Source organism: Haemaphysalis longicornis, unplaced genomic scaffold (assembly GCF_048455015.1).
Source record: "Haemaphysalis longicornis isolate Haplotype H1 unplaced genomic scaffold, Haemaphysalis longicornis Haplotype H1 scaffold_3, whole genome shotgun sequence".
NCBI lineage: Eukaryota > Metazoa > Arthropoda > Arachnida > Ixodida > Ixodidae > Haemaphysalis > Haemaphysalis longicornis.
In genome coordinates this window covers 183,065,603-183,093,470 of record NW_027526335.1, presented here as the reverse complement: position 1 = coordinate 183,093,470, position 27,868 = coordinate 183,065,603, and the positions used below count along the sequence as shown (strand labels likewise).

General features: G+C 50.1%; 1 protein-coding gene and 40 non-coding genes across 41 annotated transcripts; all 41 read left to right on the top strand.

Annotated features, from left to right (window-relative positions):
* Positions 1 to 4,640: 4,640 nt before the first annotated feature.
* Trnae-cuc (transfer RNA glutamic acid (anticodon CUC)) lies at positions 4,641 to 4,712 on the top strand. Its single transcript has one exon. It is a non-coding gene; the product is annotated as a tRNA-Glu (tRNA).
* A 7-nt stretch (positions 4,713 to 4,719) lies between these two features.
* Trnaq-cug (transfer RNA glutamine (anticodon CUG)) lies at positions 4,720 to 4,791 on the top strand. The gene has a single exon. It is a non-coding gene; the product is annotated as a tRNA-Gln (tRNA).
* Positions 4,792 to 4,975: 184 nt separating this feature from the next.
* On the top strand, positions 4,976 to 5,047 carry Trnae-cuc (transfer RNA glutamic acid (anticodon CUC)). Its single transcript has one exon. It is a non-coding gene; the product is annotated as a tRNA-Glu (tRNA).
* Positions 5,048 to 5,054: 7 nt separating this feature from the next.
* Trnaq-cug (transfer RNA glutamine (anticodon CUG)) lies at positions 5,055 to 5,126 on the top strand. Its single transcript has one exon. It is a non-coding gene; the product is annotated as a tRNA-Gln (tRNA).
* A 184-nt stretch (positions 5,127 to 5,310) lies between these two features.
* Trnae-cuc (transfer RNA glutamic acid (anticodon CUC)) lies at positions 5,311 to 5,382 on the top strand. The gene has a single exon. It is a non-coding gene; the product is annotated as a tRNA-Glu (tRNA).
* Positions 5,383 to 5,389: 7 nt separating this feature from the next.
* Trnaq-cug (transfer RNA glutamine (anticodon CUG)) lies at positions 5,390 to 5,461 on the top strand. Its single transcript has one exon. It is a non-coding gene; the product is annotated as a tRNA-Gln (tRNA).
* Positions 5,462 to 5,645: 184 nt separating this feature from the next.
* Trnae-cuc (transfer RNA glutamic acid (anticodon CUC)) lies at positions 5,646 to 5,717 on the top strand. Its single transcript has one exon. It is a non-coding gene; the product is annotated as a tRNA-Glu (tRNA).
* Positions 5,718 to 5,724: 7 nt separating this feature from the next.
* Trnaq-cug (transfer RNA glutamine (anticodon CUG)) lies at positions 5,725 to 5,796 on the top strand. Its single transcript has one exon. It is a non-coding gene; the product is annotated as a tRNA-Gln (tRNA).
* Positions 5,797 to 5,980: 184 nt separating this feature from the next.
* On the top strand, positions 5,981 to 6,052 carry Trnae-cuc (transfer RNA glutamic acid (anticodon CUC)). Its single transcript has one exon. It is a non-coding gene; the product is annotated as a tRNA-Glu (tRNA).
* A 7-nt stretch (positions 6,053 to 6,059) lies between these two features.
* Positions 6,060 to 6,131, top strand: Trnaq-cug (transfer RNA glutamine (anticodon CUG)). Its single transcript has one exon. It is a non-coding gene; the product is annotated as a tRNA-Gln (tRNA).
* Positions 6,132 to 6,394: 263 nt separating this feature from the next.
* Trnaq-cug (transfer RNA glutamine (anticodon CUG)) lies at positions 6,395 to 6,466 on the top strand. The gene has a single exon. It is a non-coding gene; the product is annotated as a tRNA-Gln (tRNA).
* A 184-nt stretch (positions 6,467 to 6,650) lies between these two features.
* Positions 6,651 to 6,722, top strand: Trnae-cuc (transfer RNA glutamic acid (anticodon CUC)). The gene has a single exon. It is a non-coding gene; the product is annotated as a tRNA-Glu (tRNA).
* A 7-nt stretch (positions 6,723 to 6,729) lies between these two features.
* On the top strand, positions 6,730 to 6,801 carry Trnaq-cug (transfer RNA glutamine (anticodon CUG)). Its single transcript has one exon. It is a non-coding gene; the product is annotated as a tRNA-Gln (tRNA).
* Positions 6,802 to 6,985: 184 nt separating this feature from the next.
* Positions 6,986 to 7,057, top strand: Trnae-cuc (transfer RNA glutamic acid (anticodon CUC)). The gene has a single exon. It is a non-coding gene; the product is annotated as a tRNA-Glu (tRNA).
* Positions 7,058 to 7,064: 7 nt separating this feature from the next.
* Positions 7,065 to 7,136, top strand: Trnaq-cug (transfer RNA glutamine (anticodon CUG)). The gene has a single exon. It is a non-coding gene; the product is annotated as a tRNA-Gln (tRNA).
* A 184-nt stretch (positions 7,137 to 7,320) lies between these two features.
* Trnae-cuc (transfer RNA glutamic acid (anticodon CUC)) lies at positions 7,321 to 7,392 on the top strand. The gene has a single exon. It is a non-coding gene; the product is annotated as a tRNA-Glu (tRNA).
* Positions 7,393 to 7,399: 7 nt separating this feature from the next.
* Trnaq-cug (transfer RNA glutamine (anticodon CUG)) lies at positions 7,400 to 7,471 on the top strand. The gene has a single exon. It is a non-coding gene; the product is annotated as a tRNA-Gln (tRNA).
* A 184-nt stretch (positions 7,472 to 7,655) lies between these two features.
* Trnae-cuc (transfer RNA glutamic acid (anticodon CUC)) lies at positions 7,656 to 7,727 on the top strand. The gene has a single exon. It is a non-coding gene; the product is annotated as a tRNA-Glu (tRNA).
* Positions 7,728 to 7,990: 263 nt separating this feature from the next.
* On the top strand, positions 7,991 to 8,062 carry Trnae-cuc (transfer RNA glutamic acid (anticodon CUC)). The gene has a single exon. It is a non-coding gene; the product is annotated as a tRNA-Glu (tRNA).
* Positions 8,063 to 8,404: 342 nt separating this feature from the next.
* Trnaq-cug (transfer RNA glutamine (anticodon CUG)) lies at positions 8,405 to 8,476 on the top strand. Its single transcript has one exon. It is a non-coding gene; the product is annotated as a tRNA-Gln (tRNA).
* Positions 8,477 to 8,660: 184 nt separating this feature from the next.
* Positions 8,661 to 8,732, top strand: Trnae-cuc (transfer RNA glutamic acid (anticodon CUC)). Its single transcript has one exon. It is a non-coding gene; the product is annotated as a tRNA-Glu (tRNA).
* Positions 8,733 to 8,739: 7 nt separating this feature from the next.
* On the top strand, positions 8,740 to 8,811 carry Trnaq-cug (transfer RNA glutamine (anticodon CUG)). The gene has a single exon. It is a non-coding gene; the product is annotated as a tRNA-Gln (tRNA).
* A 184-nt stretch (positions 8,812 to 8,995) lies between these two features.
* Positions 8,996 to 9,067, top strand: Trnae-cuc (transfer RNA glutamic acid (anticodon CUC)). Its single transcript has one exon. It is a non-coding gene; the product is annotated as a tRNA-Glu (tRNA).
* Positions 9,068 to 9,074: 7 nt separating this feature from the next.
* Trnaq-cug (transfer RNA glutamine (anticodon CUG)) lies at positions 9,075 to 9,146 on the top strand. Its single transcript has one exon. It is a non-coding gene; the product is annotated as a tRNA-Gln (tRNA).
* A 184-nt stretch (positions 9,147 to 9,330) lies between these two features.
* Trnae-cuc (transfer RNA glutamic acid (anticodon CUC)) lies at positions 9,331 to 9,402 on the top strand. Its single transcript has one exon. It is a non-coding gene; the product is annotated as a tRNA-Glu (tRNA).
* A 7-nt stretch (positions 9,403 to 9,409) lies between these two features.
* Trnaq-cug (transfer RNA glutamine (anticodon CUG)) lies at positions 9,410 to 9,481 on the top strand. The gene has a single exon. It is a non-coding gene; the product is annotated as a tRNA-Gln (tRNA).
* Positions 9,482 to 9,665: 184 nt separating this feature from the next.
* Positions 9,666 to 9,737, top strand: Trnae-cuc (transfer RNA glutamic acid (anticodon CUC)). Its single transcript has one exon. It is a non-coding gene; the product is annotated as a tRNA-Glu (tRNA).
* Positions 9,738 to 9,744: 7 nt separating this feature from the next.
* Positions 9,745 to 9,816, top strand: Trnaq-cug (transfer RNA glutamine (anticodon CUG)). The gene has a single exon. It is a non-coding gene; the product is annotated as a tRNA-Gln (tRNA).
* A 184-nt stretch (positions 9,817 to 10,000) lies between these two features.
* Positions 10,001 to 10,072, top strand: Trnae-cuc (transfer RNA glutamic acid (anticodon CUC)). Its single transcript has one exon. It is a non-coding gene; the product is annotated as a tRNA-Glu (tRNA).
* Positions 10,073 to 10,079: 7 nt separating this feature from the next.
* Trnaq-cug (transfer RNA glutamine (anticodon CUG)) lies at positions 10,080 to 10,151 on the top strand. Its single transcript has one exon. It is a non-coding gene; the product is annotated as a tRNA-Gln (tRNA).
* Positions 10,152 to 10,335: 184 nt separating this feature from the next.
* On the top strand, positions 10,336 to 10,407 carry Trnae-cuc (transfer RNA glutamic acid (anticodon CUC)). The gene has a single exon. It is a non-coding gene; the product is annotated as a tRNA-Glu (tRNA).
* A 7-nt stretch (positions 10,408 to 10,414) lies between these two features.
* Positions 10,415 to 10,486, top strand: Trnaq-cug (transfer RNA glutamine (anticodon CUG)). Its single transcript has one exon. It is a non-coding gene; the product is annotated as a tRNA-Gln (tRNA).
* A 184-nt stretch (positions 10,487 to 10,670) lies between these two features.
* Trnae-cuc (transfer RNA glutamic acid (anticodon CUC)) lies at positions 10,671 to 10,742 on the top strand. The gene has a single exon. It is a non-coding gene; the product is annotated as a tRNA-Glu (tRNA).
* A 263-nt stretch (positions 10,743 to 11,005) lies between these two features.
* Trnae-cuc (transfer RNA glutamic acid (anticodon CUC)) lies at positions 11,006 to 11,077 on the top strand. The gene has a single exon. It is a non-coding gene; the product is annotated as a tRNA-Glu (tRNA).
* A 360-nt stretch (positions 11,078 to 11,437) lies between these two features.
* On the top strand, positions 11,438 to 12,571 carry LOC144175578 (uncharacterized). The gene has a single exon (XM_077704635.1). The coding sequence runs from the start codon at positions 11,438 to 11,440 to the stop codon at positions 12,569 to 12,571; it is 1,134 nt and encodes a 377-aa protein (XP_077560761.1).
* An 8,785-nt stretch (positions 12,572 to 21,356) lies between these two features.
* Positions 21,357 to 21,428, top strand: Trnaq-cug (transfer RNA glutamine (anticodon CUG)). The gene has a single exon. It is a non-coding gene; the product is annotated as a tRNA-Gln (tRNA).
* A 2,779-nt stretch (positions 21,429 to 24,207) lies between these two features.
* Positions 24,208 to 24,279, top strand: Trnae-cuc (transfer RNA glutamic acid (anticodon CUC)). Its single transcript has one exon. It is a non-coding gene; the product is annotated as a tRNA-Glu (tRNA).
* A 7-nt stretch (positions 24,280 to 24,286) lies between these two features.
* On the top strand, positions 24,287 to 24,358 carry Trnaq-cug (transfer RNA glutamine (anticodon CUG)). The gene has a single exon. It is a non-coding gene; the product is annotated as a tRNA-Gln (tRNA).
* Positions 24,359 to 24,621: 263 nt separating this feature from the next.
* On the top strand, positions 24,622 to 24,693 carry Trnaq-cug (transfer RNA glutamine (anticodon CUG)). The gene has a single exon. It is a non-coding gene; the product is annotated as a tRNA-Gln (tRNA).
* A 263-nt stretch (positions 24,694 to 24,956) lies between these two features.
* Trnaq-cug (transfer RNA glutamine (anticodon CUG)) lies at positions 24,957 to 25,028 on the top strand. Its single transcript has one exon. It is a non-coding gene; the product is annotated as a tRNA-Gln (tRNA).
* A 184-nt stretch (positions 25,029 to 25,212) lies between these two features.
* Trnae-cuc (transfer RNA glutamic acid (anticodon CUC)) lies at positions 25,213 to 25,284 on the top strand. The gene has a single exon. It is a non-coding gene; the product is annotated as a tRNA-Glu (tRNA).
* Positions 25,285 to 27,868: the final 2,584 nt, after the last annotated feature.

Genomic DNA, 27,868 nt, shown 5'->3' with positions numbered 1-27,868 from the left:
GGGAGCTGCGAAGCTGGTTGCCGCCTCCGAACTTCAAGTGAAGGGGCGGAGGTGCCTTATCATCGATCCGCGGAGCCAGGACGTACGCCTAAAGCTGCACTGGGTGCTCCACAACGTCCCAGACGACGAAGTGCGAGGCGCCCTGTCGCTTTACGGGAAGGTCACCGAAGTGACCCGTGACCGCTGGCGTGTGCCGGGCTGCACTTCGCAGCTCTCGACGACACGCCTGGTCACCCTACGACTGAAGTCAGACGTCACCCTAGACGACATCCCGCATCAGCTACGCATCGCCGGTGAGCAGGCCCTTGTCGTGGTGCCCGGACGGGTACCGCTTTGTTTGCGCTGCCACCGGAGTGGCCACATTCGGCGGGAGTGCCGCGTCCCACGGTGCGGGCGTTGCCGCCGCTTCGGCCACAGCGAGAGCGAGTGCGTCCGCACTTACGCGAACGTTGCCGGACCAGGGGATGACGACCACAAGGCCGAGTACGTGATGGACGCCGAAGACGCGGAGAGCGCTTCGAAGGGCAAGGACGAGGACGTGGTGAAGGAGGCAACGCCCCCTGAACCTGCAGCCGCCGTGGCACCGAGCGCCGAACCACCCGCCGAAGGTGGCACTCCCACCGAATCCCCGGACGTGCAGGGTAACCAAATCCCCGCGGACAGTTCAGGCTTGGCCGAAGCACCACTCTTGGCGTCGGAGGGAGATAAAAGCAAGGAAGAAGAAGAGGTTGAGATGGCAGGTTTTCTTTCTGGTTCTGCAAAGCGTGCAAGCGATGCTGTCGAAGAAAAACAGGCCTGCACCGCCGAGCCGAGCGGTGACGAGCCGCCGGCGAAAGCTCCGACGCATGCTCGACGGGCATCGGTTAAAGTGAAGCCGAACATCAACGCGGAGCGGCCCAGGAAGCCACCGGACACTTAACGTGAAGCCCCTTTTGCGTCCCTGCAATGTCAATAAGGCCCAGTGATGTTCTCCGTGCAGTGCAGCGCAACGAGCAGCCGTCTCCGGGGAGTGTTGAGCAGCTACTATGGACAAGAGCACGGCAACATACTTGGGATATCCGCCGTCGCTACACTGGAGGCTAGGGTTCGTTGAACTGGTCTTTGTTTTTTATGCTCTTGGTGAGCTTAAATTCGATGTAATGGCTACTTTAAATAGGCCACTTCGCATTTCTACATTAAACGTAAGAGGGCTTGGGGCCAGGCGCAAGCAATATCAGCTGCGAATGATTATGGACGACAAAGAAATAGATATAATGGCCATTCAAGAAACAAAAATTGAAAGCGAAGGCAGCACCGAGAGCATGATAAGGCCCTTTAGTGGGCGTTACAGCGTTTGCGTGAGTCATTCTGTGGGAACTTGTGGGGGGTGTTGTATTTTGGTTAGAAATTCAGTTGGTATTCGTGTACGATCAGTTATTTCGAGCGAAACTGGCAGGCTTGTGTGTTGTGATTTCAACTACTGTGGAGTAGATTTTCGTGCAGTGTGTATCTATGCACCAAGTGTTGCAAGGGACAGGACGGTTTTTTTCGAAGGGTTGTCTGATTATTTAAAGAAGCAAGAAAGAGTAATGTTATTGGGCGACTTCAATTGTGTGTTAGAACGAAGAGACAGAAATGTGTCGCCGCGAACAATTGATCAGAGTGCAAGGGTCTTGACAGAAGTTCTTGAAGACGGCGAACTAGCCGATGTAGCACACTGTGCGGTTAACAGAAGTGCTTTAAAATTCACGCACTTTCAGGGCACGAGCCATGCGCGGCGGGATCGTGCATACGTATCTTTCGAGCTCGCTGCGGCGTGCAAGAACTACGTGGTCGATAGTGTCTCTTTTAGTGACCACTGCCTGGTTTCATTTTTGTTGGGGGAAAGGAGGGAGGATTGTAAGAAGTTCAGCTGGGAACTTTGGAAATTTAATGTAAAATTATTACAAGACACCACATTCACGGATAGAGTACAGGAAATTGCAGAAAAACAAACAAACGACGAAATCAGCAGCTGGCGGGAAAGGTGGGAGGTATTCAAACAGGAATGCAAAATGGTAGCGATGGAGAGGGGGACAGTGCTTAAACGGCAAGAGAGGGAAGTGGAAAACCAACTCAGAAATAATCTGCAACACATGTTAAAACTTGAAAGCGAAATGCCTGGGGCATACAAAGAAGATATTAGAACTATTAAAAATAAGCTGGAAGCCATCGATATAGAAAGATATCGGGGAGCGACCGTGAGGGCGAGGGCCGAGGTGTTTTTGGCCGGCGAAGCGCCAACAAAGCGAGCGATAAAAGACGAAGCACGGTACGCGAGAGGAAATGGTATCGAGGAAATATACTGGCGAGGCGCGCTTACCAGTGACAAAGAGAACATAAAAAGTGCGTTTCAAGAACATTACACAGATTTGTTTAGCCCCACAGTTCCAAAAACTGACGAGTTCAAACGAGACTTTCTTCCAGCCATGCCAAGATTGGGAGACGATGTGAGGGAGGAGCTAGAACGACCGATATCGCTTGGCGAAATTCAGACGGCAATATCGGAGTTAAAAGTAGGTAAGTCGCCAGGACCTGACGGGCTTGGTGCGGATTTTTATAAAAGGTTCTCGGATATAGTAACTCCGTTTTTTTTTTTTTTGTGGTCTTTCGCGAGGCGTACGAGTCCAAGGTACTTTCGCCGTCGTTTGGTCGCACACACACTGTCCTCATACCCAAATCGGAAGACCTTCTTAAACTTCAGTCGGTGTCTGGGTACCGGCCGATTACATTGGCCAATGTACATTATAAAATCCTTATGAAGATCTTAGCGCAACGAGTGCAGAGTGTTATAACAAGTGTAGTAGGGCCGCATCAGACCTGTGGGATAAAGGGGAGGAGTATAGTAACAAATGTTCATGTTGCGCGCAGTGTGCTGGAGTGTTGTGATATGTTTTTTAAAAGGGTCGCTATGCTTCAGATTGATTTCGAAAAAGCATTCGATCGAGTGTGCCATGAGATTCTTTTTTGTATTTTGGAGCATATAAATGTTGGTGATGTGATCATACAGGGAGTGCGTATGGCGTACTCTCACTGCTGCACGCAACTTATAATCAACAAGAATGTCACGGGAAGTATTCCTGTACTGTCTTCTGTGCGACAAGGATGTCCAGCATCTCCTCTTCTGTTTGCAATTTATTTGGAACCCTTTTGTTTAAGAATAATTAATGACAGTGGAGTACGTGGTTTTCAGTTACACACATGCGAGGTGAAGTTACTAACATACGCGGATGATGTGGCGGTTTTTTGTGAAGACGAGGAGAGTGTAAGCGCAGCCATATCGATAACAAGGGAGTTTTGTAGTCTTACTAACAGCTGTGTTAATTGCGCCAAGTGTGCGGGTTTTTTTCACGGGGAGTGGGGGTCAACACCATCTGTATTTGAAAACGTGTCTTGGTCGCGTACACCAGCGCGTTATCTCGGAGTTCCGCTGGATCGCTATCAGGATAGCGGCGAGTACTGGGAATCCGAGACGGCGAAGCTGCGCGAAAAAACAACCAAGTGGGGCGGTCGCGCATTGTCTGTTTTCGCACGAGCCACGGTATGCAACCTTTTTCTTTTGGCAAAGCTGTGGTATGTGCTGCAGGTGCTTCATTGTTCACGAGTACACGTGCAGCGAATGCACAGAGTATTCGCAGTCTTTATCTGGTCATCGGTGTGGGAGCGTTCCAGTCGGAGTAACCTTTTTCGCCGAATAAGGCATGGGGGTGTTGGCCTGTGTCATGTATTTGTTCGCCAGCTTGTAAACCGGTTTATGTTTCTGCGTGATACACGTGATCCATTTCTTCGCAATTTAATGCAGATTACATTAGTAGATGCCTTGCCTATGCATATTGTTTCTTCTGTAAGTGATAGATGTGGTGCCGTGAAAGGCTATATGAAGGAAGTGGTTGAGTCTTTTCGTTTTCTTACTGTGAGATTTTCAGTAGAATATTTAGCCACTGTTTCGAGGAAAACCCTTACAAATAATTTGAGGGAGATGCTGTTCCCCGTACCACGTTATCGAGAAATGTTTAGTTCTGGTCCTGGGCAGGATGTGTTATCCCGCGTGAAAAAAATGGCAGTCCCAGCATGCGTGAAAACTTTCTTTTTCAAGTTACACACAGGAACACTGCCAGTTAAAACATGGATGGAGGAGAAGGGGCTGTTTATTGGTTGGTCAAAAATGTGTACGCTGTGTGCGAAAGCCGAAACAGTGGAACATGTTTTCACGGAGTGCTGGGACGCCGTATTTTTTTGGGACGTCTTACAGAGAACTTTAAAAAAAGACCTGCCAATTTCAGCGCATGGCATTCGGTTCCTTCCGGTTGAGCACGAAGATGAAGTCCCGTATGATATGATAATGGCGCTAGGGTTACATGCCATTTCGAGGTCCAGAATGGCTGTGAGACATGCGGACAAGAATGCGCTCACTGTAAGCAAGTATTTTTCTCAAAATGTCACGCTTTTGTATGAAGTGTACAAGTTACAGGACCCCGAACTTGAATGGCTTCCTGCTTTGGAAGAGTTGTGTACTTTTGATGTTTATTTTAAGTCCTTCCGTCAGCCAAAGTTTGGCAGGCGGTTTTTAATTTATCCGTGACTTGTATTACGTGTGTGCAAAAGGTAATAATAAAAAAAAATCCGGCGTTGTCTAGTGGCTAGGATACCTGGCTCTCACCCAGGAGGCCCGGGTTCGATTCCCGGCGTCGGAAAGTCTTCGGTCTCATGGTGTAATGGTTAGCACTCTGGACTCTGAATCAAGCGATCCGAGTTCAAATCTCGGTGAGACTTTACATTTTTAGATGTATAACACACTTTTGCCAATCGTTACTCCGGCCCGTCTTTCCTTATTCACAGCGCAATGCGTCCGCCTGTTCCCAAAATGAGCCCTCTCATGAAATAACGTGCATTTATTTCAAGTTTTGCATGTCTTCACGATCCCCTTAAAGCAGCGCTTATTTCACACTCGGCGTGTTCCGGCGTTGTCTAGTGGCTAGGATACCTGGCTCTCACCCAGGAGGCCCGGGTTCGATTCCCGGCGTCGGAAAGTCTTCGGTCTCATGGTGTAATGGTTAGCACTCTGGACTCTGAATCAAGCGATCCGAGTTCAAATCTCGGTGAGACTTTACATTTTTAGATGTATAACACACTTTTGCCAATCGTTACTCCGGCCCGTCTTTCCTTATTCACAGCGCAATGCGTCCGCCTGTTCCCAAAATGAGCCCTCTCGTGAAATAACGTGCATTTATTTCAAGTTTTGCATGTCTTCACGATCCCCTTAAAGCAGCGCTTATTTCACACTCGGCGTGTTCCGGCGTTGTCTAGTGGCTAGGATACCTGGCTCTCACCCAGGAGGCCCGGGTTCGATTCCCGGCGTCGGAAAGTCTTCGGTCTCATGGTGTAATGGTTAGCACTCTGTACTCTGAATCCAGCGATCCGAGTTCAAATCTCGGTGAGACCTTACATTTTTAGATGTATAACACACTTTTGCCAATCGTTACTCCGGCCCGTCTTTCCTTATTTACAGCGCAATGCGTCCGCCTGTTCCCAAAATGAGCCCTCTTGTGAAATAATGTGCATTTATGTCAAGTTTTGCATGTCTTCACGATCCCCTTAAAGCAGCGCTTATTTCACACTCGGCGTGTTCCGGCGTTGTCTAGTGGCTAGGATACCTGGCTCTCACCCAGGAGGCCCGGGTTCGATTCCCGGCGTCGGAAAGTCTTCGGTCTCATGGTGTAATGGTTAGCACTCTGGACTCTGAATCCAGCGATCCGAGTTCAAATCTCGGTGAGACCTTACATTTTTAGATGTATAACCCACTTTTGCCAATCGTTACTCCGGCCCGTCTTTCCTTATTCACAGCGCAAACCGTTTGCCTGTTCCCAAAATGAGCCCTCTTATGAAATAACGTGCATTTATTTCAAGTTTTGCATGTCTTCACGATCCCCTTAAAGCAGCGCTTCTTTCACACTCGGCGTGTTCCGGCGTTGTCTAGTGGCTAGGATACCTGGCTCTCACCCAGGAGGCCCGGGTTCGATTCCCGGCGTCGGAAAGTCTTCGGTCTCATGGTGTAATGGTTAGCACTCTGGACTCTGAATCCAGCGATCCGAGTTCAAATCTCGGTGAGACCTTACATTTTTAGATGTATAACCCACTTTTGCCAATCGTTACTCCGGCCCGTCTTTCCTTATTCACAGCGCAATCCGTTTGCCTGTTCCCAAAATGAGCCCTCTTATGAAATAACGTGCATTTATTTCAAGTTTTGCATGTCTTCACGATCCCCTTAAAGCAGCGCTTCTTTCACACTCGGCGTGTTCCGGCGTTGTCTAGTGGCTAGGATACCTGACTCTCACCCAGGAGGACCGGGTTCGATTCCCGGCGTCCGAAAGTCTTCGGTCTCATGGTGTAATGGTTAGCACTCTGCGCTCTGAATCCAGCGATCCGAGTTCAAATCTCGGTGAGACCTTACATTTTTAGATGTATAACACACTTTTGCCAAACGTTACTCCGGCCCGTCTTTCCTTATTCACAGCGCAATGCGTTTGCCTGTTCCCAAAATGAGCCCTCTAATGAAATAACGTGCATTTATTTCAAGTTTTGCATGTCTTCACGATCCCCTTAAAGCAGCGCTTCTTTCACACTCGGCGTGTTCCGGCGTTGTCTAGTGGCTAGGATACCTGGCTCTCACCCAGGAGGCCCGGGTTCGATTCCCGGCGTCGGAAAGTCTTCGGTCTCATGGTGTAATGGTTAGCACTCTGGACTCTGAATCCAGCGATCCGAGTTCAAATCTCGGTGAGACCTTACATTTTTAGATGTATAACCCACTTTTGCCAATCGTTACTCCGGCCCGTCTTTCCTTATTCACAGCGCAATCCGTTTGCCTGTTCCCAAAATGAGCCCTCTTATGAAATAACGTGCATTTATTTCAAGTTTTGCATGTCTTCACGATCCCCTTAAAGCAGCGCTTCTTTCACACTCGGCGTGTTCCGGCGTTGTCTAGTGGCTAGGATACCTGGCTCTCACCCAGGAGGCCCGGGTTCGATTCCCGGCGTCGGAAAGTCTTCGGTCTCATGGTGTAATGGTTAGCACTCTGGACTCTGAATCCAGCGATCCGAGTTCAAATCTCGGTGAGACCTTACATTTTTAGATGTATAACCCACTTTTGCCAATCGTTACTCCGGCCCGTCTTTCCTTATTCACAGCGCAATCCGTTTGCCTGTTCCCAAAATGAGCCCTCTTATGAAATAACGTGCATTTATTTCAAGTTTTGCATGTCTTCACGATCCCCTTAAAGCAGCGCTTCTTTCACACTCGGCGTGTTCCGGCGTTGTCTAGTGGCTAGGATACCTGGCTCTCACCCAGGAGGCCCGGGTTCGATTTCCGGCGTCGGAAAGTCTTCGGTCTCATGGTGTAATGGCTAGCACTCTGGACTCTGAATCCAGCGATCCGAGTTCAAATCTCGATGAGACCTTACATTTTTAGATGTATAACCCACTCTTGCCAATCGTTACTCCGGCCCGTCTTTCCTTATTCACAGCGCAATGCGTCCGCCTGTTCCCAAAATGAGCCCTCTCATGAAATAACGTGCATTTATTTCAAGTTTTGCTTGCCTTCACGGTCCCCTTAAAGCAGCGCTTCTTTCACACTCGGCGTGATCCGGCGCTGTCTAGTGGCTAGGATACCTGGCTCTCACCCAGGAGGCCCGGGTTTGATTCCCGGCGTCGGAACATCTTCGGTCTCATGGTGTAATTGTTGGCACTCTGGACTCTGAATCCAGCGATCCGAGTTGAAATCTCGGTGAGACCTTACATTTTTAGATGTATAATACACTTTTGCCAATCGTTACTCCGGCCCGTCTTTCCTTATTCACAGCGCAATGCGTCCGCCTGTTCCCAAAATTAGCGCTCTTATTAAATAATGTGCATTTATTTCAAGTTTTGCACGTCTTCACGGTCCCCTTAAAGCAGCGCTTCTTTCACACTCGGAGTGTTCCGGCGTTGTCTAGTGGCTAGGATACCCGGCTCTCACCCAGGAGGCCCGGGTTCGATTCCCGGCGTCGGAAAGTCTTCGGTGTCATGGTGTAATGGTTAGCCCTCTAGACTCTGAATCCAGCGATCCGAGTTCAAATCTCGGTGAGACCTTACATTTTTAGATGTATAACCCACTTTTGCCAATCGTTACTCCGGCCCGTCTTTCCTTATTCACAGCGCAATCCGTTTGCCTGTTCCCAAAATGAGCCCTCTTATGAAATAACGTGCATTTATTTCAAGTTTTGCATGTCTTCACGATCCCCTTAAAGCAGCGCTTCTTTCACACTCGGCGTGTTCCGGCGTTGTCTAGTGGCTAGGATACCTGGCTCTCACCCAGGAGGACCGGGTTCGATTCCCGGCGTCCGAAAGTCTTCGGTCTCATGGTGTAATGGTTAGCACTCTGCGCTCTGAATCCAGCGATCCGAGTTCAAATCTCGGTGAGACCTTACATTTTTAGATGTATAACACACTTTTGCCAAACGTTACTCCGGCCCGTCTTTCCTTATTCACAGCACAATGCGTTTGCCTGTTCCCAAAATGAGCCCTCTAATGAAATAACGTGCATTTATTTCAAGTTTTGCATGTCTTCACGATCCCCTTAAAGCAGCGCTTCTTTCACACTCGGCGTGTTCCGGCGTTGTCTAGTGGCTAGGATACCTGGCTCTCACCCAGGAGGCCCGGGTTCGATTCCCGGCGTCGGAAAGTCTTCGGTCTCATGGTGTAATGGTTAGCACTCTGGACTCTGAATCCAGCGATCCGAGTTCAAATCTCATTGAGACCTTACATTTTTAGATGTATAACCCACTTTTGCCAATCGTTACTCCGGCCCGTCTTTCCTTATTCACAGCGCAATCCGTTTGCCTGTTCCCAAAATGAGCCCTCTTATGAAATAACGTGCATTTATTTCAAGTTTTGCATGTCTTCACGATCCCCTTAAAGCAGCGCTTCTTTCACACTCGGCGTGTTCCGGCGTTGTCTAGTGGCTAGGATACCTGGCTCTCACCCAGGAGGCCCGGGTTCGATTCCCGGCGTCGGAAAGTCTTCGGTCTCATGGTGTAATGGTTAGCACTCTGAACTCTGAATCCAGCGATCCGAGTTCAAATCTCGGTGAGACCTTACATTTTTAGATGTATAACCCACTTTTGCCAATCGTTACTCCGGCCCGTCTTTCCTTATTCACAGCGCAATCCGTTTGCCTGTTCCCAAAATGAGCCCTCTTATGAAATAACGTGCATTTATTTCAAGTTTTGCATGTCTTCACGATCCCCTTAAAGCAGCGCTTCTTTCACACTCGGCGTGTTCCGGCGTTGTCTAGTGGCTAGGATACCTGGCTCTCACCCAGGACGCCCGGGTTCGATTTCCGGCGTCGGAAAGTCTTCGGTCTCATGGTGTAATGGTTAGCACTCTGGACTCTGAATCCAGCGATCCGAGTTCAAATCTCGGTGAGACCTTACATTTTTAGATGTATAACCCACTTTTGCCAATCGTTACTCCGGCCCGTCTTTCCTTATTCACAGCGCAATCCGTTTGCCTGTTCCCAAAATGAGCCCTCTTATGAAATAACGTGCATTTATTTCAAGTTTTGCATGTCTTCACGATCCCCTTAAAGCAGCGCTTATTTCACACTCGGCGTGTTCCGGCGTTGTCTAGTGGCTAGGATACCTGGCTCTCACCCAGGAGGCCCGGGTTCGATTCCCGGCGTCCGAAAGTCCTCGGTCTCATGGTGTAATGGTTAGCACTCTGCGCTCTGAATCCAGCGATCCGAGTTCAAATCTCGGTGAGACCTTACATTTTTAGATGTACAACACACTTTTGCCAAACGTTACTCCGGCCCGTCTTTCCTTATTCACAGCGCAATGCGTCCGCCTGTTCCCAAAATGAGCCTTCTTATGTAATAACGTGCATTTATTTCAAGTTTTGCATGTCTTCACGATCCCCTAAAAGCAGCGCTTATTTCACACTCGGCGTGTTCCGGCGTTGTCTAGTGGCTAGGATACCTGGCTCTCACCCTGGAGGCCCGGGTCCGATTCCCGGCGTCGGAAAGCCTTCGGTCTCATGGTGTAATGGTTAGCACTCTGGACTCTGAATCCCGCGATCCGAGTTCAAATCTCGATGAGACCTTACATTTTTAGATGTATAACACACTTTTGCCAATCGTTACTCCGGCCCGTCTTTCCTTATTCACTGCGCAATGCGTCCGCCTGTTCCCAAAATGAGCCCTCTCATGAAATAACGTGCATTTATTTCAAGTTTTGCTTGCCTTCACTGTCCCCTTAAAGCAGCGCTTCTTTCACACTCGGCGTGTTCCGGCGTTGTCTAGTGGCTAGGATACCTGGCTCTCACCCAGGAGGCCCGGGTCCGATTCCCGGCGTCGGAAAGTCTTCGGTCTCATGGTGTAATGGTCAGCACTCTGGACTCTGAATCCCGCGATCCGAGTTCAAATCTCGATGAGACCTTACATTTTTAGATGTATAACCCACTCTTGCCAATCGTTACTCCGGCCCGTCTTTCCTTATTCACAGCGCAATGCGTCCGCCTGTTCCCAAAATGAGCCCTCTCATGAAATAACGTGCATTTATTTCAAGTTTTGCTTGCCTTCACGGTCCCCTTAAAGCAGCGCTTCTTTCACACTCGGCGTGATCCGGCGCTGTCTAGTGGCTAGGATACCTGGCTCTCACCCAGGAGGCCCGGGTTTGATTCCCGGCGTCGGAACATCTTCGGTCTCATGGTGTAATTGTTGGCACTCTGGACTCTGAATCCAGCGATCCGAGTTGAAATCTCGGTGAGACCTTACATTTTTAGATGTATAATACACTTTTGCCAATCGTTACTCCGGCCCGTCTTTCCTTATTCACAGCGCAATGCGTCCGCCTGTTCCCAAAATTAGCGCTCTTATTAAATAATGTGCATTTATTTCAAGTTTTGCACGTCTTCACGGTCCCCTTAAAGCAGCGCTTCTTTCACACTCGGAGTGTTCCGGCGTTGTCTAGTGGCTAGGATACCCGGCTCTCACCCAGGAGGCCCGGGTTCGATTCCCGGCGTCGGAAAGTCTTCGGTGTCATGGTGTAATGGTTAGCCCTCTAGACTCTGAATCCAGCGATCCGAGTTCAAATCTCGGTGGGACCTTACATTTTTAGATGTATTACACACTTTTGCCAATCGTTACTCCGGCCCGTCTTTCCTTATTCACAGCGCAATGCGTCCACCTGTTCCCAAAATGAGCCCTCTTATGAAATAACATGCATTTATTTCAAGTTTTGCATGTCTTCACGGTCCCCTTAAAGCAGCGCTTCTTTCACACTCGGCGGGATCTGGCGTTGTCTAGACATATTTCTTCCGGCCACGCTCGCGGACGGACGTGCGAAGCATGAGCTCCAGCGGAGCGGTGATAGCGGCTCAGCCGAGCTATGCCTACCGGACGCATTGTTTTAAACACGTTGTTTTTGCATGGCGACGTGAAGGCCAGGCCGCTTAAGGTCGAAGGTTTTCGCGATGCGCTCGCACGGACTGGTCTGCTCCCCGAGGTTGTCGCCTTGGGGGCTTACCAGATAAACCACGTGTGGGCAATAACTTTCAACAGCGCCGAAGCAACGAAGAAGATGCTCGCAGTCCCGGAGTTTCAAGTAAAGGGCCGGCGGTGCGTCGTCATCGACCCGCAAGACCAACAGGTCAGACTGAAGCTGCACTGGCTACTACACGGCGTAGCCGACGACGACATCCGAGCTGCTCTGGCGTCGTACGGCAAGGTGACCGAGGTGAACCGGGAGCGGTGGCGCGTTCAGGGCGTCACCGACAAGGGTTCCACGACGAGGACGGTGCTGCTGAAGTTGAAAAGAGGCCATAAGATTGACGACCTGCCTCACCAGATAAAGGTTGCTGGTGAGCTCGCCCTCGTCGTGGTACCCGGACGTCCCATGCAGTGCCTTCGCTGCAACGGCCAGGGCCATGTGCGGCGGGAGTGCAAGCTACCCCGTCGTTCTAGGTGTCGGTGTTTTGGTCACGTCGAGACGCAGTGCGTGCCCTCGTACGCGTCAGTGACGGGGCCCGCTGACAACGAGGGTACTACCGAGCACCTTATGGACGTCGTCGAGGCAGAGGAAGCAGCTCAAGGCGCTGGTGGGGGCGAGCCCTCCGAAGCTACCACCGCGACCCCAAGGGAAGGCTGCCTCACCCAGGAAGTGAAAACGCCCGAGGCCACCCCAGCAAAGACGACAGTACCGGAGGAGAGCTTGGTTAAAAGCGACGAAAAGTGCGTGGCAGCCGAGCCCCCCGGTGCACTGGCGGGGCAACACCCGGAAACGATGGACACCGACGGAGCAGCGACTCCGGCGGGGACCGTCAAACGCCCCCACGTCGACGCAGCAGACGGGAACGACAGCAGGGGTAACCAGAACAGCGAGGAGCCGCCGGCGAAAACAACGCAGATACGGCGCCTGTCGTTCAGACCCAAGCCCACCATACCGCCCGACAGGAAGCCCCCGGAAACGCCCCCCCAACAGCGCAACTCAGGGGACAGCGCAGCGGCGGGCGGGAGCGCGTAGCCAGCTCGAGACGCCAAAGGTAAGCGCCATGCTCTCAGTCTCTAATTGAACTAAACTGTCTGACGACCTCGCACTTAACGTAGCTACACTCAACGTCAGGGGATCGGCTGGGAAAAGAAAACAGAGCCAAGTGTATCGTCTGTTAACCGAGCATGACGTTGATGTGTTGGCGGTTCAGGAAACCAAAGTGCAGGGGGAGGCAGAGACTGTGAGCATGGGGCGGCGTATCACGGCGAGGTACTTCGCGTGTGTTAGTCACGCAGTCGGCACTTCGGCGGGTTGCGTACTTTTTGTGCGAAACCTACCGGGCTTAGCTGTCCAAACAGTGACGTCGTGCTTGTTGGGCCGATTAGTGGTGTGCGATTTCTCTTTTCGCAGTGTTGAGTGGCGCGTGTTGTGCATTTATGCCCCCAATTCTGGGGACGAACGTGCTGACTTCTTTGTTAGTATCAGGCAGCACCTTACCAGGGATAGGCAAATAATACTATTAGGAGATTTCAATTGTGTGTTGACCGCACGTGACAAGACAAGCAAAAGGCCATTCAAGGACGTCAGCACTGATTTGTTGTCTGAGCACATTGTGGAATTCGGTCTTCAGGATGTTGCCGAATGTTTGGAGGGCGCAAGAAGCGTGCAATACACGCACTTTCAAGGCGCTAGCCAAGCCCGACTGGACCGGATTTACATATCGGTGGAAATGGTTCTAATGTGCAGCAACTATAGTGTTTTGCCATTGTCTTTCACCGATCATTGTCTTGTCGCGTGCAGAATAGGGCACAAAAAACGGCGGAACAATTTTACATGGGAATTGTGGAAGTGAGATGAAACTGTTTTAAAAGACGAAAATTTCAGCAACACAGTAAAGGACCAAATCAGAAAAATCGAACAGGGCAGCCAAAATATGATGTTGGAAATGTGGGAACTAGCAAAAGAAGCGTCAAAAATTACAGCAATTGAACGGGCCAGCTGCATAAGGTTCGAACAAAAAGAAAAGGAAACGTCGCTCCCAGAATTGCTAAAACACTGACAGAGCAGGAGGGCAAACAGCCGGGCGTGTACAAAGACGACATCAGGCAAACAAAACAAAAGCTAGAAATAATCGACGAAGAGCGCTATCACGGAGCGCTTGTACGAGCAAGAGCGGTCCAGGCGATAGCGGGTGAAAGACCTACAAAGAGAGCCTTGGGGCTCGAGAAAGCGCATGCTCGACGGAATCACATAACCGAGATTGACTGGAACGGCGAAACTTCCGGGGATAACAAGCACATCGAGCGTGCCTTTTTTGAGCACTACCAGTCGCTTTTTGCTTTCCGCTCTGCCGATATCGAAAGCTTCAGGAGAGAATTCCTCAGCAACATGCCGAAGCTTGACGATGAAACAAAGGAAACAACCAATGAAACAACCAATGAAAACAATGAAACAACCAATAACATCGAAAGAAGTTGAAGACGCCATTGATAATTTAAACCCGGGGAAATCGCCAGGCCCGGATGGTTTGAGTGCGGCGTGCTACAAGGAATTTAAGAGTGAAATATCGCCGGTATTGGCGGCTGTTTTCAATGAATCATTTAATTTGAAAACACTGCCACGTTCTTACGGAACTGCTCACACGGTGTTGATCCCCAAAACAGAAGATGTCGGAAAACTTAAGCAGGTTACGTCATATAGGCCCATTTCACTTACGAATGTGGACTACAAAATATTTATGAAGATACTAGCAAGTGGGCTCCAGGGAGTGATTCATAAAATTGTTGGCCCTCATCAGACTTGCGGCATACGGGGAAGGTCCATTTGCACCAATATACACAAGGCTAGGTGTGTGCTGGAGTGTTCCGATGCCATGCATCTAGGAGTCGCTGTGCTTCAGCTAGACCTTGAAAATGCCTTCGATTGTGTATCACACGAAGTATTGTTTTATATTTTAGACTATATAAACGTCGGTTCTGTTATCAAAGAGGGGGTAGCATTGGCGTACCGGAATTGCATCACGCGGTTAGTTGTGAACAAGGCATTGGGAGCGCCCATTAACGTGCAACGCTCTGTGCGCCAGGGCTGCCCCCTCAGCCCACTTTTGTTTTGCATTTATATTGAAACATTGTGTTTGCGCATACTCAAAGATGTGGAAATTCGAGGGTTCCGATTGCATGAGGCCGAAGTAAAAGTATTTGCTTAAGCAGACGACATTGCGGTATTCTGTGAAAACAAAGAAAGTATTATTAAAGTAGTTCAGATAACAAAACAGTTTAGTACAATCACCGGAAGCCTTGTAAATTGGGGAAAGTGCCTGGGGTTCTGGCATGGAGAATGGCAATCAACCCCTGACACTTTTGAAAACGTAAGCTGGTTAACAACCCCTGTAAAGTACCTTGGAGCCCCACTACAGTGTTATAAAGATAGTGAGCCGTACTGGCACGAACAAACACAGGAGACTCGAGCAAAGGCAGACAAGTGGAGGGGGGCTTATTTATCAACCTTTGCTAGGGCAACAGTGTGCAATCTGTTTTTTGTTAGTAAACTGTGGTACGTGATGCAAGTGCTCCACTGTTCGCGTACAAATGTGCAAAAACTGCATCGGGTCCTTGCTGTTTTCGTGTGGGCCTCGAATTTGGAGAGGTGCAGCCGCACCAACCTCTTCAGGCGAATCAAAGATGGGGGACTGGGACTGGCGCACCTATTTGTGCGGCAGCTTGTAAATAGATTTCTGTTTTTAAGGGATGTAAGCGACCCCTTTCTGAGGACAGTGTGTCAGGTGAGGCTGGGCAGGCTTCTCCCTGACTTTGTTGTAACCACTGGGTATATGCATGGAGGGATTTTTGGCTTTTTCAAAGAAGTCGTTGGAAGTGTAAATTTTTTGAATGCACGGTTTTCAAAAGAATACTTGAGTGCTGTAAAAAGGAAAAATCTGTATCATGATATTGTGGATACCGTGTTCCCTGGGCCAATGTACAGAGCTATGTACTCTGGAGGCCCAGGCCAGGACGTTCTTAAGAGGGTGAAAAGGATGCAAATTCAGCCAGGGGTCAAGTCCTTTTCCTTTAGGCTGCATACAGGTACAGTATTAGTACGAACATATATGGAACAGAGGGGGCTATTTGTACCATGGGGGACAGACTGTTTAAGATGTAAATTACCAGAGGCAATAGACCACGTGTTTTTGCATTGTTGTGAGGGAGTGTACTTATGAGATGTGCTGCAAAGGACACTACGAAAAGACTTTCCCTTAAACCCTCACGGTATACGGTTTCTTGCAGTGGACAATGAGGCTGGCGTGCCTTATGATTTAGTAATGGTACTGCGCCTCCATAGCATATGGCGCTCTCGCACTGCAAAACTGTATAATGATGTCGATGCACGTTTTGCCCGACAGTATTTTAAAGAGAGTATTGGTCGCTTTGTCGAAATTATTAAGTCTGAGGAGGTATTCCCGGTTTGTCTGCCAGAAATAGAGCAGCTGACAAAGCTGAGGCCATTTTAATTGACAATGCCAGCCCTTTATTGGCTGGCAGCCTCACTTTTCCTGAGTTCAGTGTTTTATTGTGATCATCTGTAATGTTGTTTAGCGTGTTGTCAAAACCAGGCAATAAAGGAGGAGGAGGTGGAGTAAACATTTATTGAGCAAAAGGACGGGAGTGGGGGGTGGTGGTCAGCTACCTACGTCCAGGAGGCCGCGAGCCTTTGCTGATTCCAGGGCCCGTTGCACAAGCGCTTTTTGGCGCTCCGGTGCCGAGCTGGTCAGCGCAGACTCCCACTGCTCAGGGGATCGGGAGGGGACGGGGTCAACGTTGCGTGGGCAGGAGTAGACGAGGTGATAGGTTGTAAGAGGAGTGTCGAAATGCGGGCAGTTGTAGGGGTATGTGGATGGAGATATGTGTGCGAGGATGGCGTGGTTGTAAAAGGTGTCAGTTTGTAGTCGGCGGTAGATATATGCTTCGTAGTTAGATAACGTGTGGTGGGGGGGGAGGATATGTTCTTCTCGTGTGGGTGTAATGTGACAAGAGTGAGCTGTAGCTGTTGTCGAGGGGTGCCAGGTGGGTAGCTCCACTGTCCGTGCACCTAAGGGTAGCTTGCGTTGAGGATGGGAATGCCCGTGAGTGGAGTTCTCGGGCGGAAGCGTTCGCCGCTTCATTCCCAGCAAGACCCGAGTGACCAGGAGTCCAGACAATGGATACTTCTATGTCTTCAGGCAATCGCTGTAGGATTGGGATGGCCTGGGGTGGTGCCAGCCCAGCTTGGTACATTCGGCAGGCTTCCTGACAGTCCGAGATGATGGTAAGATAGGGTTGATTGTGGTGAGTGGTGGTTGCATGGGCTATAGCTAGAGCTTCTGCCAATCTTGTGGATAAATCAAAGTGCGTTGCTGCAGTGGCAATTTCTCCTTTGGAATCGAGCGTGACCAGGGTGGTGCCGGGTATCTTGGGATTCTGAGCGATATCCGTGTATCGGGTATGACAGTCGTCTGCATATTTTTTCGTAAGCTGGCGGACCCTTGCCTCACGGCGGCCTCGAGACTGGGTGCATATGCTTGGGAATGGGAGCAACCTTGAGTTTCTTGCGTATGTGTAGCGGGATTCGTTGAGGTAAGTCGTGGGTGGTTGGGCTTGGTCTTCCGTTGTCATGAAGCACCTTCCTCCCTGTAGGAGTAAGTGTTAGGCGATGAAGTTGTGAATTTCGCTGGGCTTCAATTAGCTCTTCAAGAGTGTTGTTTAGCCCCAACCGGAGTAGTTTTTCATTGGAGGTGTAAGTGGGGAGGCCTAAGGCCGTTTTGTATGTTTTCCGTATGAGGACGTCCAGCTTGCTGATCTCTTGAGGTTTGAGTTCAATAAAGGGAGTCGCATATGTTATCCGGCTAAGTAGAAGGGCTTGTACCAATCGGCATGTGTCAGTTTCGGTGAGACCATGCTTTTGGCCTCGTATTCGGCGTATGAGGTGGGCAAGTTGCGTCACGGTTCTGTGAAGTTGCGGTAACAGGGCCAAACCCGAACCATCATGGTTGAAAGGCACGCCAAGAATTCTAAGTGTTTGCACTTTGGGAACGGGCTGCCCGAAAATTGTGACGTCTGGGTCCGGAGTTCTTGCGCGTCCTCGCGTTCTTGCCCTGAGGATGAGGAGCGCTGATTTAGAAGGCTCACATGTTAGTCCCCTTGGTTGAAGGTATGAGATAGTTTCATCCACTGCCTGGTAAAGGGGGTCCTGCTGCTCCCCGCTGGAACCTTTCACTGTCCAGAGGGTTAAATCGTCGGCATAGAATGCATGCTTGAGATTTGCTATTGCGTTAAGTTTTGCGGGAAGTGCCAGTAGCGCAATACTAAAAAGTAGAGGGGAAACTACAGAGCCCTGGGGCGTGCCTTTGGCAGGCGTATTAAATGTCGGTGACACAAGCTGCCTAAGTTTGATGGTGGCTGTAGGGTTTCTAAGGAAGGCTTTCACATAGTTGAAAGCCTTGGATCCGCAGTGAGTCTGGTTAAGATTTTCGAGGATAGCTTGATGGGTGACGTTATCGAATGCACCCTTGACGTCGAGTGCCAGTATTGCTTTAGGGGTGGTGCGGCTAAGATGAACAATGACCTGTTCCTTCAGTTCCAGGAGTACATCTTGAGCGGAAAGTTTCTGCCGAAATCCGAACATTGTTAGAGGATATAAGTTTTGCTCTTCAAGAAAGTTGACCAATCGTTGATGCACGAGGTGCTCGAAAATCTTGCCTACGCATGAGGTCAGAGATATTGGCCGTAGTGACGTAGGCGAGATGGGTTTGTTCGGTTTCGGTATAAGCGTTATATCAGAGTGCCTCCACTGTGCCGGTAGCGTGCCCTCGTCCCAATGGCAATTGAAGAGCTCAAGTATCGATTCCAGTGTTTCATGATCCAGGTTGCGAAGAATGCGGTTAGTGATTCGATCCCTGCCGGGTGTGGTGTTACGAGTGAGATTAGAAAGGATTGATTGCAGTTCTTCAAAGGTGAAAGGAGCATCAAGTTTTTGATTTGGTCGGCCTGTGTAACACAGTGTTGGGGGAGCTGGCTGGGTTGTGGGAGTTCCAAACAGGTTGTTGCGGATAGTTAGAAGTAGCTCTCTGGGGTGGACGTCACAGTTTCTTATTAGTTGCTGTATCTTTTGGTTGACTTGAGTCCGAGAGCTGGAGCTGTCCAGGAGATGGCGAAGAAGGTGCCACGCTTTTTTGGTGCTTAGGGTGCCTTTGAGTTTGTCACAGAACGAGTGCCAATTTTGTCTTTGTAAGGTGACGGCATATTCTTGCGCTTGTTGGTTGAGGAGGGCTATACGTTTCTTAAGCGTTCTATTATGTTTTTGGTGCTTCCATCTCTTTGTCAAGCTCCTTCGCGCTTCCCATATGTTTAGGAGATGTATGTCTGCAGCTGGTGTGTCCTCAGTAAGAGCGATTTCTTGCGTGTATTTTTGTACCCGCTGCTCCAATGCCTGTGCCCATTCGGTTAGGTCTGTTTGTATAGGCGGGAGCGGAGTGATATCCCCGCGGAAAGCGGACCAGTTTGTTAGTTTGGCTACTCCTATTTTTGTGGTTTTCTTCCTTATGTATAGTCGCAGAGAGATAATGTGATGGTCGCTCCCTAATGTTTCCGGCAGGCATAACCATTGCACATTCCGGCAATTTCTCGTGAAACTCAGGTCGGGGATAATATCTCGGTTTACGCTGTTGCCGATTCTGGTCGGAATGGTGAGATCGTTTTGAAGCGTAAGGTGGTGGTTTTGTGTGGCGTGCAGTAATTGTGTTCCTTTTTTTGAGGCATGCACGTACCCCCATGCATAGTGCGTGGCATTGAAGTCACCAAGCAGGAGGAAAGGTTCGTTTTTCGTCTTCTGTGTGGCTTCGTGGATTAAGGCGTCAATTGCCTGAAGACTACCGTTGGGAGGGCTGTATATGTTAAGTATGTATGTACTTGGACAGGAGGGTTGTGCAGATATGAGTTCCACAAATGTGTTGGGTATTTCTTGGCTCAGCTGGTGGGGTTGGGCGGCGTGCGCGTTGTGAACAAAGATAGCTGTCCGATGTTGCGCGTCCTGGGTGAATGCGGTGTAGTATGGAAGGCGTGGAGTCGGGGTGTTCGTTTCTTGAAGTGCAATAATGTCCGGAAATGAGGATGCAGCGAGGAGGGCCAGTTGACTTCGTTTGCTATTCAAGGAGCGACAGTTCCATTGGTAAACGGTAATTGCATCGCCACTGTCCTTAGTCATGGTAAGGGTGATGTTTCATCTTTTTTGAAGGGTGGCTAGAGTAAATAGTTTCGTAGAGGCTTTGGGTGGATTTTTCTAGCTTATTTTGCCGATCGGCGAGCCCTTTGAGGCTTTCGCAGAGGGGAGCGATGTTTGCTGCGTGCGAGTCAGTGATTTTCTTCACAATCTGTGTGATTTTGTCGTCAATTACAGCGTGGATTTGCGCGGGTTCGAGTGTGTTGGTTGGTGGACACGGAAGGGGAGACGTGATGATAGCGTTAATTTTCGTCGTAATTTCTGTTAGTTGGCGTTAAAACTCTTTTTGTTGTTGTTGGATTTGAGTTATGGCGTGGGCATAAGAGGGGGACGTGTGGTCTGGTTGTGAGGGAGGTGGGGAATCATGGGACCTGTGAGCAGTGGGAGCATTTGAAACTGCATCTGACCAGCTCACCTGTTGTGGGGTTATCGGGCAGTCCTTAGGCCGAGTGGTTGTGGGGACGGGCGGTAGAGCTGGACACTCGTTGTCGTAAAACTTGGGTTGTTGCTTCTTCTGTTGGGCAGAGGATTGCTTGGGCTTCGTTGACGCAGGTGTCGGGAGATGTCGCCTTGGGCAGTCTTTCCCCGCCGTGACGTGAGGTTCTTGGCAGAGTTTGCAACGGGGTGTGCAGAGGTGGTCTTCCTGGGGGCCCGAGAGGCCGCAGACCGGGCAGTGGGGCTTTTCCGGATGCGGGCAGACGTCTTGGCGGTGGCCGACGTCTCCGCACCACTTGAAAACTTGAATGGTGCGTCGATATGGACGGCAGCGTATGAGCTCACAGTTTACTTTTACATAATATGGGACGCGTGTGCCGTTGAATGTGAGGATAGCTGATTTGGTACGGCCCATTATCCAGCGTGGATGAGGTACGGGCGATTGTTCTTGGTGTATTCCAGGAGCTTCTCCGAAGTGATGTCGTCCGGCAGGCCGTGAATGACGCCACGGGACGTGCCCGGTGGAGGCTTCATGTAGGCGGTGATGTCATAGTTGACGTTGCGGAGAGGGATGCTTGTCAGTTCTGAGAGCCTGTCAGCGACGTAGGGGTCAGGTGTACCGATGACGAAGAGATTGTTTGCCGGTTGCGCTTGAGTAGTAATTAAAGCTCGGAACTGCTTTTCTGGAATCCCGCTGGCCTGAATGTGTGCCTGGGAAAGCTCTTGGTTGGTCCAATCATGAACGCGGAGGCCGTTGAGTGGCCGGAAGACTGTGACATAGTGGTCAGCAGGAATGCGTGGCGGCGGAATAGCGCGCGTCGGCGGAGTAGGCTTTTGAGAAGTGGTAATGCTTGCCTGTTTGTCGGTGCGCTTGCTTTTGTTGCGGTAGGATACGACCTGCAGCCATGGGTTTGGTGGGTGAATGGCGCGGCCGCTTAGGGCGTCATATTCCATCGGTGCGGCGCTTGTTGAGGGCGGTGGTTCTGCTTGCGCGGCGCAGTCGACTGTTGTAGCTTGGGGAGGCCGAGAATCGTCTTCTCGAGCGGCATTTTCGTCTCCGCAATAAAGAAAAAAAAATCCTGGGCTCTCACCCAGGAGGCCCGGGTTCGATTCCCGGCGTCGGAAAGTCTTCGGACTCATGGTGTAATGGTTAGCACTCTGGACTCTGAATCCAGCGATCCGAGTTCAAATCTCGGTGAGACCTTACATTTTTAGATGTATAACACACTTTTGCCTATCGTTACTCCGGCCCGTCTTTCCTTATTCAGAGCGCAATGCGTCCGCCTGTTCCCAAAATGATCTCTCTTGTGAAATAACGTGCATTTATTTCAAGTTTTGCATGTCTTCACGGTCCCCTTAAAGCAGCTCTTCTTTCCCACTCGGCGTGTTCCGGCGTTGTCTAGTGGCTAGGATACCTGCGAAAACCTAAAGAAGGGTTTAAAACAGAATTTCTGAACTGTTTTCCGCAGCTGGAAAGTGAAGAGACAGCACTTCTTGAAAGGGAGATATCCTTAAGCGAAATCGAGGACGCCATAAATGATTTGAACTCCGGCAAATCGACGGGACCTGACGGGATTAGTGCTTTTTTTTACAAGAAGTTTAAGGCAGAAGTGACGGGACTACTACATGGGGTTTTTTCTGAGTCTTATGAGCCTGGGAGTCTACCGCCGTCATGCGGAAATGCCCACACGGTGTTGATACCGAAGGGGGAGGACAGCGATCGATCGAACAAAGTAACTGGCTACAGGCATATTACACTTACTAATACTGATTATAAGATATTAATGAAAGTTCTTGCGAAACGTATGCAAGGAGATATCAAATCGTTAATAGGGCCTCACCAAACCTGTGGTATAAAGGGAAGAACTATATTTACAAATATTCATGTAGCCCGCAGCGTATTGGAGTACTGTGATGCCGACTTTCGAACGGTAGCCATGGTACAAATAGACCTGGCGAAAGCTTTCGACCGTGTATGTCATGAAATACTGTTTGAAATACTGCAGCATGTTAACTTAGGGTCGGTAATTAAAGACGGCGTTAAAATGGCCTACAGTAATTGTAATACTAGAATAATTGTTAATAAGGAATCAACAGATAAAATACACGTTCAGTCCTCAGTGAGGCAAGGGTGTCCACTGTGCCCGCTACTTTTTGCCCTGTATATCGAACCTTTGTGTGCAAAGATAATTGCAAGTAGTAGCATACGTGGTTTTTGCCTGCAGGCATGCGAAGTAAAGGTGTTGGCATACGCTGACGATGTGGCTTTTTTCTGTTCAGACAAAGAAAGTGTGAGTAAGGCGCTGCGCATGACGCAACGCTTTTGTGATGTAACGGGTAGTCAATTAAACGTCAGCAAAACTGTCGGGCTTTGGCATGGGGAATGGGCAGAGGTACCTGCTGTTTACGAAAACGTCTAGTGGTTCACAACGCCGTCAAAGTATTTGGGGGTACCATTGGATCGGTATCGCGAAAATACGGCGTACTGGGGTGATAGGGCGCATGAAATGCGTGCGCAGACACAAAAATGGGGTGGTAAAAAAATTGTCTATTTTTGCGCGTGCAACTGTGTGCAACTTGTTTCTGGTGGCCAAAATTTGGTATATAATGCAGGTTTTATCGTGTTCTCGGATGAATGTGCAAACGTTCCATCGCCTGTTTGCAGTTTTCGTTTGGCAGTCGGTTTTCGAGCGAACAAGCCGCAGCAATTTGTTCCGCAGACTGGAGGATGGTGGTCTGGCGTTACCACACCTTTTTGTGAAACAGCTTGTGTCAAGGTTTTTCTTTTTAAGGGACCAGACAGACCCTTTAATTCGAACCTATTTGCAAATGTCACTAGCGACGGCCCTGCCAAATTTTGTTGTTTCATCTGTTGACTATGTAAGGCAGAGTGGTAGAGGTTTTCTGCGGGAAGTAGTCGCAGCCTTCCGTTTTCTCACGGCCCGGTTTTCGGTGGAATACCTGTCCAATGTTTCCCGTAAGCGTCTTTCTAGAGACCTAACTGAATCCCTGTTCCCCGAACCAATCTACCGATCCAGATACCGTGACAGCACCGGCCGCGACGTTTTAAAGAGGGTCAAAAAAATAGCAGTGCGAGGGGCTGCAAACACGTTTTTCTTTAAGCTTCACACGGACACCCTTCCGGTACTGACATGGCAAGAGCGAAGGGGGCTGTTTTTACCGTGGGGTTCAGACTGCTTTTTGTGCAAAAAACCCGAAAATGTGGAGCACGCTTTCCTGGATTGCTGGGACGCAGCCTTTTTCTGGGACGTCCTTCGAAGAACTATAAAAAAAGATTTGCCACTAACAGCCGAAGGAATTAGACACCTTTCAGTAAACACGGACAGTATTCCATACGACCTGCTCTTTCTTTTAGGTTTGCACGCAATATGGCGTAGCAGAATGGACGTTCGTCACAATTCAGTTGACGCGCGGTCTGTAAATAGTTATTTTGTTGAAGACGTCTGTAGTCTTCGAGATGTGGTGAATAATGATGATTGTGATCATGAATTTTTGTGTTTGTTAAATGAGCTTAGTGTAATGAAAGTGCACCAACATTTCAGCGCCAACTAAAAGTTTGGCGGAGGTTTATTGTCCTCAACCTCAAAGGTTGATTTTGTAATGTGTGTGTTGTTGACAAAATATGCAATAAGGAAAAAAAAGTGGCTAGGATACCTGACTCTCACCCAGGAGGCCCGGGTTCGATTCCCGGCGTCGGAAAGTCTTCGGACTCATGGTGTAATGGTTAGCACTCTGGACTCTGAATCCAGCGATCCGAGTTCAAATCTAGGTGAGACCTTACATTTTTAGATGTATAACACACTTTTGCCAATCGTTACTCCGGCCCGTCTTTCCTTATTCACAGCGCAATGCGTCCGCCTGTTCCCAAAATGAGCCCTATTATGAAATAACGTGCATTTATTTCAAGTTTTGCATGTCTTCACGGTCCCCTTAAAGCAGCGCGTCTTTCACACTCGGCGTGTTCCGGTGATGTCTAGTGGCTAGGATACCTGGCTCTCACCCAGGAGGCCCGGGTTCGATTCCCGGCGTCGGAAAGTCTTCGGTCTCATGGTGTAATGGTTAGCACTCTGGACTCTGAATCCAGCGATCCGAGTTCAAATCTCGGTGAGACCTTACATTTCTAGATGTATAACACACTTTTGCCAATCGCTACTCCGGCCCGTCTTTCCTTATTCACAGCGCAATGCGTCCGCCTGTTCCCAAAATGAGCCCTCTTATGAAATAACATGCATTTATTTCAAGTTTTGCATGTCTTCACGGTCCCCTTAAAGCAGCGCGTCTTTCACACTCGGCGTGTTCCGGTGATGTCTAGTGGCTAGGATACCTGGCTCTCACCCAAGAGGCCCGGGTTTGATTCCCGGCGTCGGGAAGTCTTCGGTCTCATGGTGTAATGGTTAGCACTCTGGACTCTGAATCCAGCGATCCGAGTTCAAATCTCGGTGAGACCTTACATTTCTAGATGTATAACACACTTTTGCCAATCGCTACTCCGGCCCGTCTTTCCTTATTCACAGCGCAATGCGTCCGCCTGTTCCCAAAATGAGCCCTGTTATGAAATAACGTGCATTTATTTCAAGTTTTGCATGTCTTCACGGTCCCCTTAAAGCAGCGCGTCTTTCACACTCGGCGTGTTCCGGTGATGTCTAGTGGCTAGGATACCTGGCTCTCACCCAGGAGGCCCGGGTTCGATTCCCGGCGTCGGGAAGTCTTCGGTCTCATGGTGTAATGGTTAGCACTCTGGACTCTGAATCCAGCGAACCGAGTTCAAATCTCGGTGAGACCTTACATTTCTAGATGTATAACACACTTTTGCCAATCGCTACTCCGGCCCGTCTTTCCTTATTCACAGCGCAATGCGTCCGCCTGTTCCCAAAATGTGCCCTCTTATGAAATAACGTGCATTTATTTCAAGTTTTGCATGCCTTCACGGTCCCCTTAAAGCAGCGATTCTTTCACACTCGGCGTGTTCCGGTGTTGTCTAGTGGCTAGGATACCTGGCTCTCACCCAGGAGGCCCAGGTTCGATTCCCGGTGTCGGAAAGTCTTCGGTCTCGTGGTGTAATGGTTAGCACTCTGGACTCTGAATCCAGCCATCCCAGTTCAAATCTCGGTGAGACCTTACATTTTTAGATGTATAACACACTTTTGCCAATCGCTACTCCGGCCCGTCTTTCCTTATTCACAGCGCAATGCGTCCGCCTGTTCCCAAAATGAGCCCTGTTATGAAATAACGCGCATCTATTTCAAGTTTTGCATGTCTTCACGGTCCCCTTAAAGCAGCGCTGGTTTCACACTCGGCGTGTTCCGGCGTTGTCTAGTGAATGGTATACCTGTCTGGTTGGACTTTGGTTGATTTCAATGTTTCAGTTTTTCTTGGTTTAACGTTTATTCCCGGCCGCGACGGCCGCTTTTCTGATGAAGGCGAAAAGTTAAAAGCCCCCTGTGTTCAAGATTCCTGTGCGCATTAAACATTCCCAGGTGGCCAAAATCAATCCGGAGACCTCCACTACGGCGCGCCTCATCACCTGTGTAGCGTCGGCGCGTTAAAGGGACACAAGTGATTTGTGTGATTACTTGCGCAAGTTGTAGTCCGGAGTCCATAGGCCATGTTTTGGCCACTCTGGGTGCGCTAACGCGAATTTATTAAGTGGAAAAATCAATTCGAATATGCTGTCCTCCTCTCTCCCACCTTGCCCATTTTCTTTGGCGTTTTCGCGTGACGTCAGGAGGAAAAAACTAGGCTTGACTGTGCTACTGCATGGCTTGCCGACCTTCCGGCAGAGTCAGTCGTCCCACCGTTTAGCCTGCCGACCGCCGACGGGTCGTGAAAATTCGTTCGCTCAGTTCAAACTAAGCCACGACACGTTTGTGAATAGAACAATTGCCTTTCTTTACTTTGTTAGCCGGATTCGCCGCCAGGGGGCCGACACAGACGGTCACGTTTTGTATGGGCTCCCGCAGTGAACCTCCAAATCGGCGGACTACCCTCACTGGCAAGTGAACGACTTTACCATCATGTTTCTAACGTTATCCAGCACGCTTCGGTGCCTCAAGTGCCATCGGGGGGCCTCTCTCTGCTTAATTACCCTACTTTGAACTTCCACGGCGGCGACGCTCTGCTAAGCCTACCGCGCCAAAGGTGTTCCATACTGCTGCCTCCGGCCATTCCGGCGCGCGCAGAGCTCCCACTCCCAGCGCCCCACTCCCAGCGCCAAGAGGCCATGGAATTCTATCAACTGAGTGGCCGTACTATCCCACCGGAAAACCCCTGGACCGATGTCATTTACTCGCGCCTCAAGAAAGCGCCTTCGAGGCCACCGGGCAACGCCACGTCAGCTTTACCACCGCAACGCGGTGAGCCAAGCGTTTCACCTACCACGGGCGCCAACACCCGCCGTGCACCACAACCGCGGTTGCCGAAAGACAACTACACCGTGGTCTATCGACCCCGATCTGGCCTTAACGTCGCGGCCTGGGCTCCTCGCACTGTTCTCCAAAGCTTCGCAACTGCAAGTGCGATTCCCCTGCAAGAATTCTAAAACACCATCGTTTTTCAAATCCAGACGTCCCAAAATTTAGTCGTAGCAAGCACACCCAACGCCAGTCATGCCATCACGCTGAGCAAGATAACATGTGTGCAAATCGGCGAAGTGCAATACGAAATCATGCCGTACATGAAGCCACCTCCCGACACTTGCCGGGGAGTCATCCACGGCTTGGACCCGGATACAAAAAATGAAGCCCTCGGCGACCTACTACAAGCAAACAGGCCTCAACTCATACATGCTCGCCTCATGGGTCGTACCACCTCGGCACTCCTGACCTTCCAGGGCCCTCACGTGCCCTTCTACGTGAAAGTCGGCAGCCTCCTGTACCGCTGCCGCCCATTCCGCCCGAGTGTACAAGTTTGTCAACTGTGCGGCGACATCGGCCACAGACAAGACGTCTGCCCGCATCCCGACCGCCCGACTTGCCCCGCTTGTAGACTGAGCAATCCTCCTGCAGTCCATCCGTGCAGTCCCCAGTGCAAACTGTGTAACCTCCCCCATGCAACCGCAAGCAAAGACTGCCCTAAGAGACTCATACCTGCACCCCCAGTCTCAAAGCCTCGCCCCACCCACTATGGACAAACCACCCCTCCAGCATCGGACATCGACCCCCGACAGGTGAGCTGGTCAGCTGTTGTCTCGCGCTCCCCCACTGCTCAATCTTTCCCTCCTCTCCCCACGCGACCTGCACCAGCCTCTCAAACCACACTTCCGCCGGCCCCGCCCGCAATAGAACAACTTCTAGCCGAAATAAAAAAGCAAAACGCCGCCATCTTCCAGCGTATTGAAGCGCTCGAAAATGCTAACCGCCTCTCTCAACTAGCCCGAAAATGCACCGCCCCCAGATACTGCCTCCCTAACCCCACCCCCACCCTCCCTTTCTGACGTACCAGCCGACGCCCTCATTGACGAAAAGATTCGTACGCAAATCATGCCCCTTGTCGAAAAACAGATCACCGATGTCTTGGCTGCTCTCAACAAAACCATTACCGACACTGCGCAGACTCTCCTTCGGCTCACCGACTCCCTCACCTAGCGCATGACCGCCCTAGAACAGGCTAGCTCATCCAACCTTA

What these genes read in the sequence shown, in the direction of transcription:
- LOC144175578 (XM_077704635.1), top strand. Translation starts at nt 11,438, where the DNA reads ATGCCTACCGGACGCATTGTTTTAAACACGTTGTTTTTGCATGGCGAC.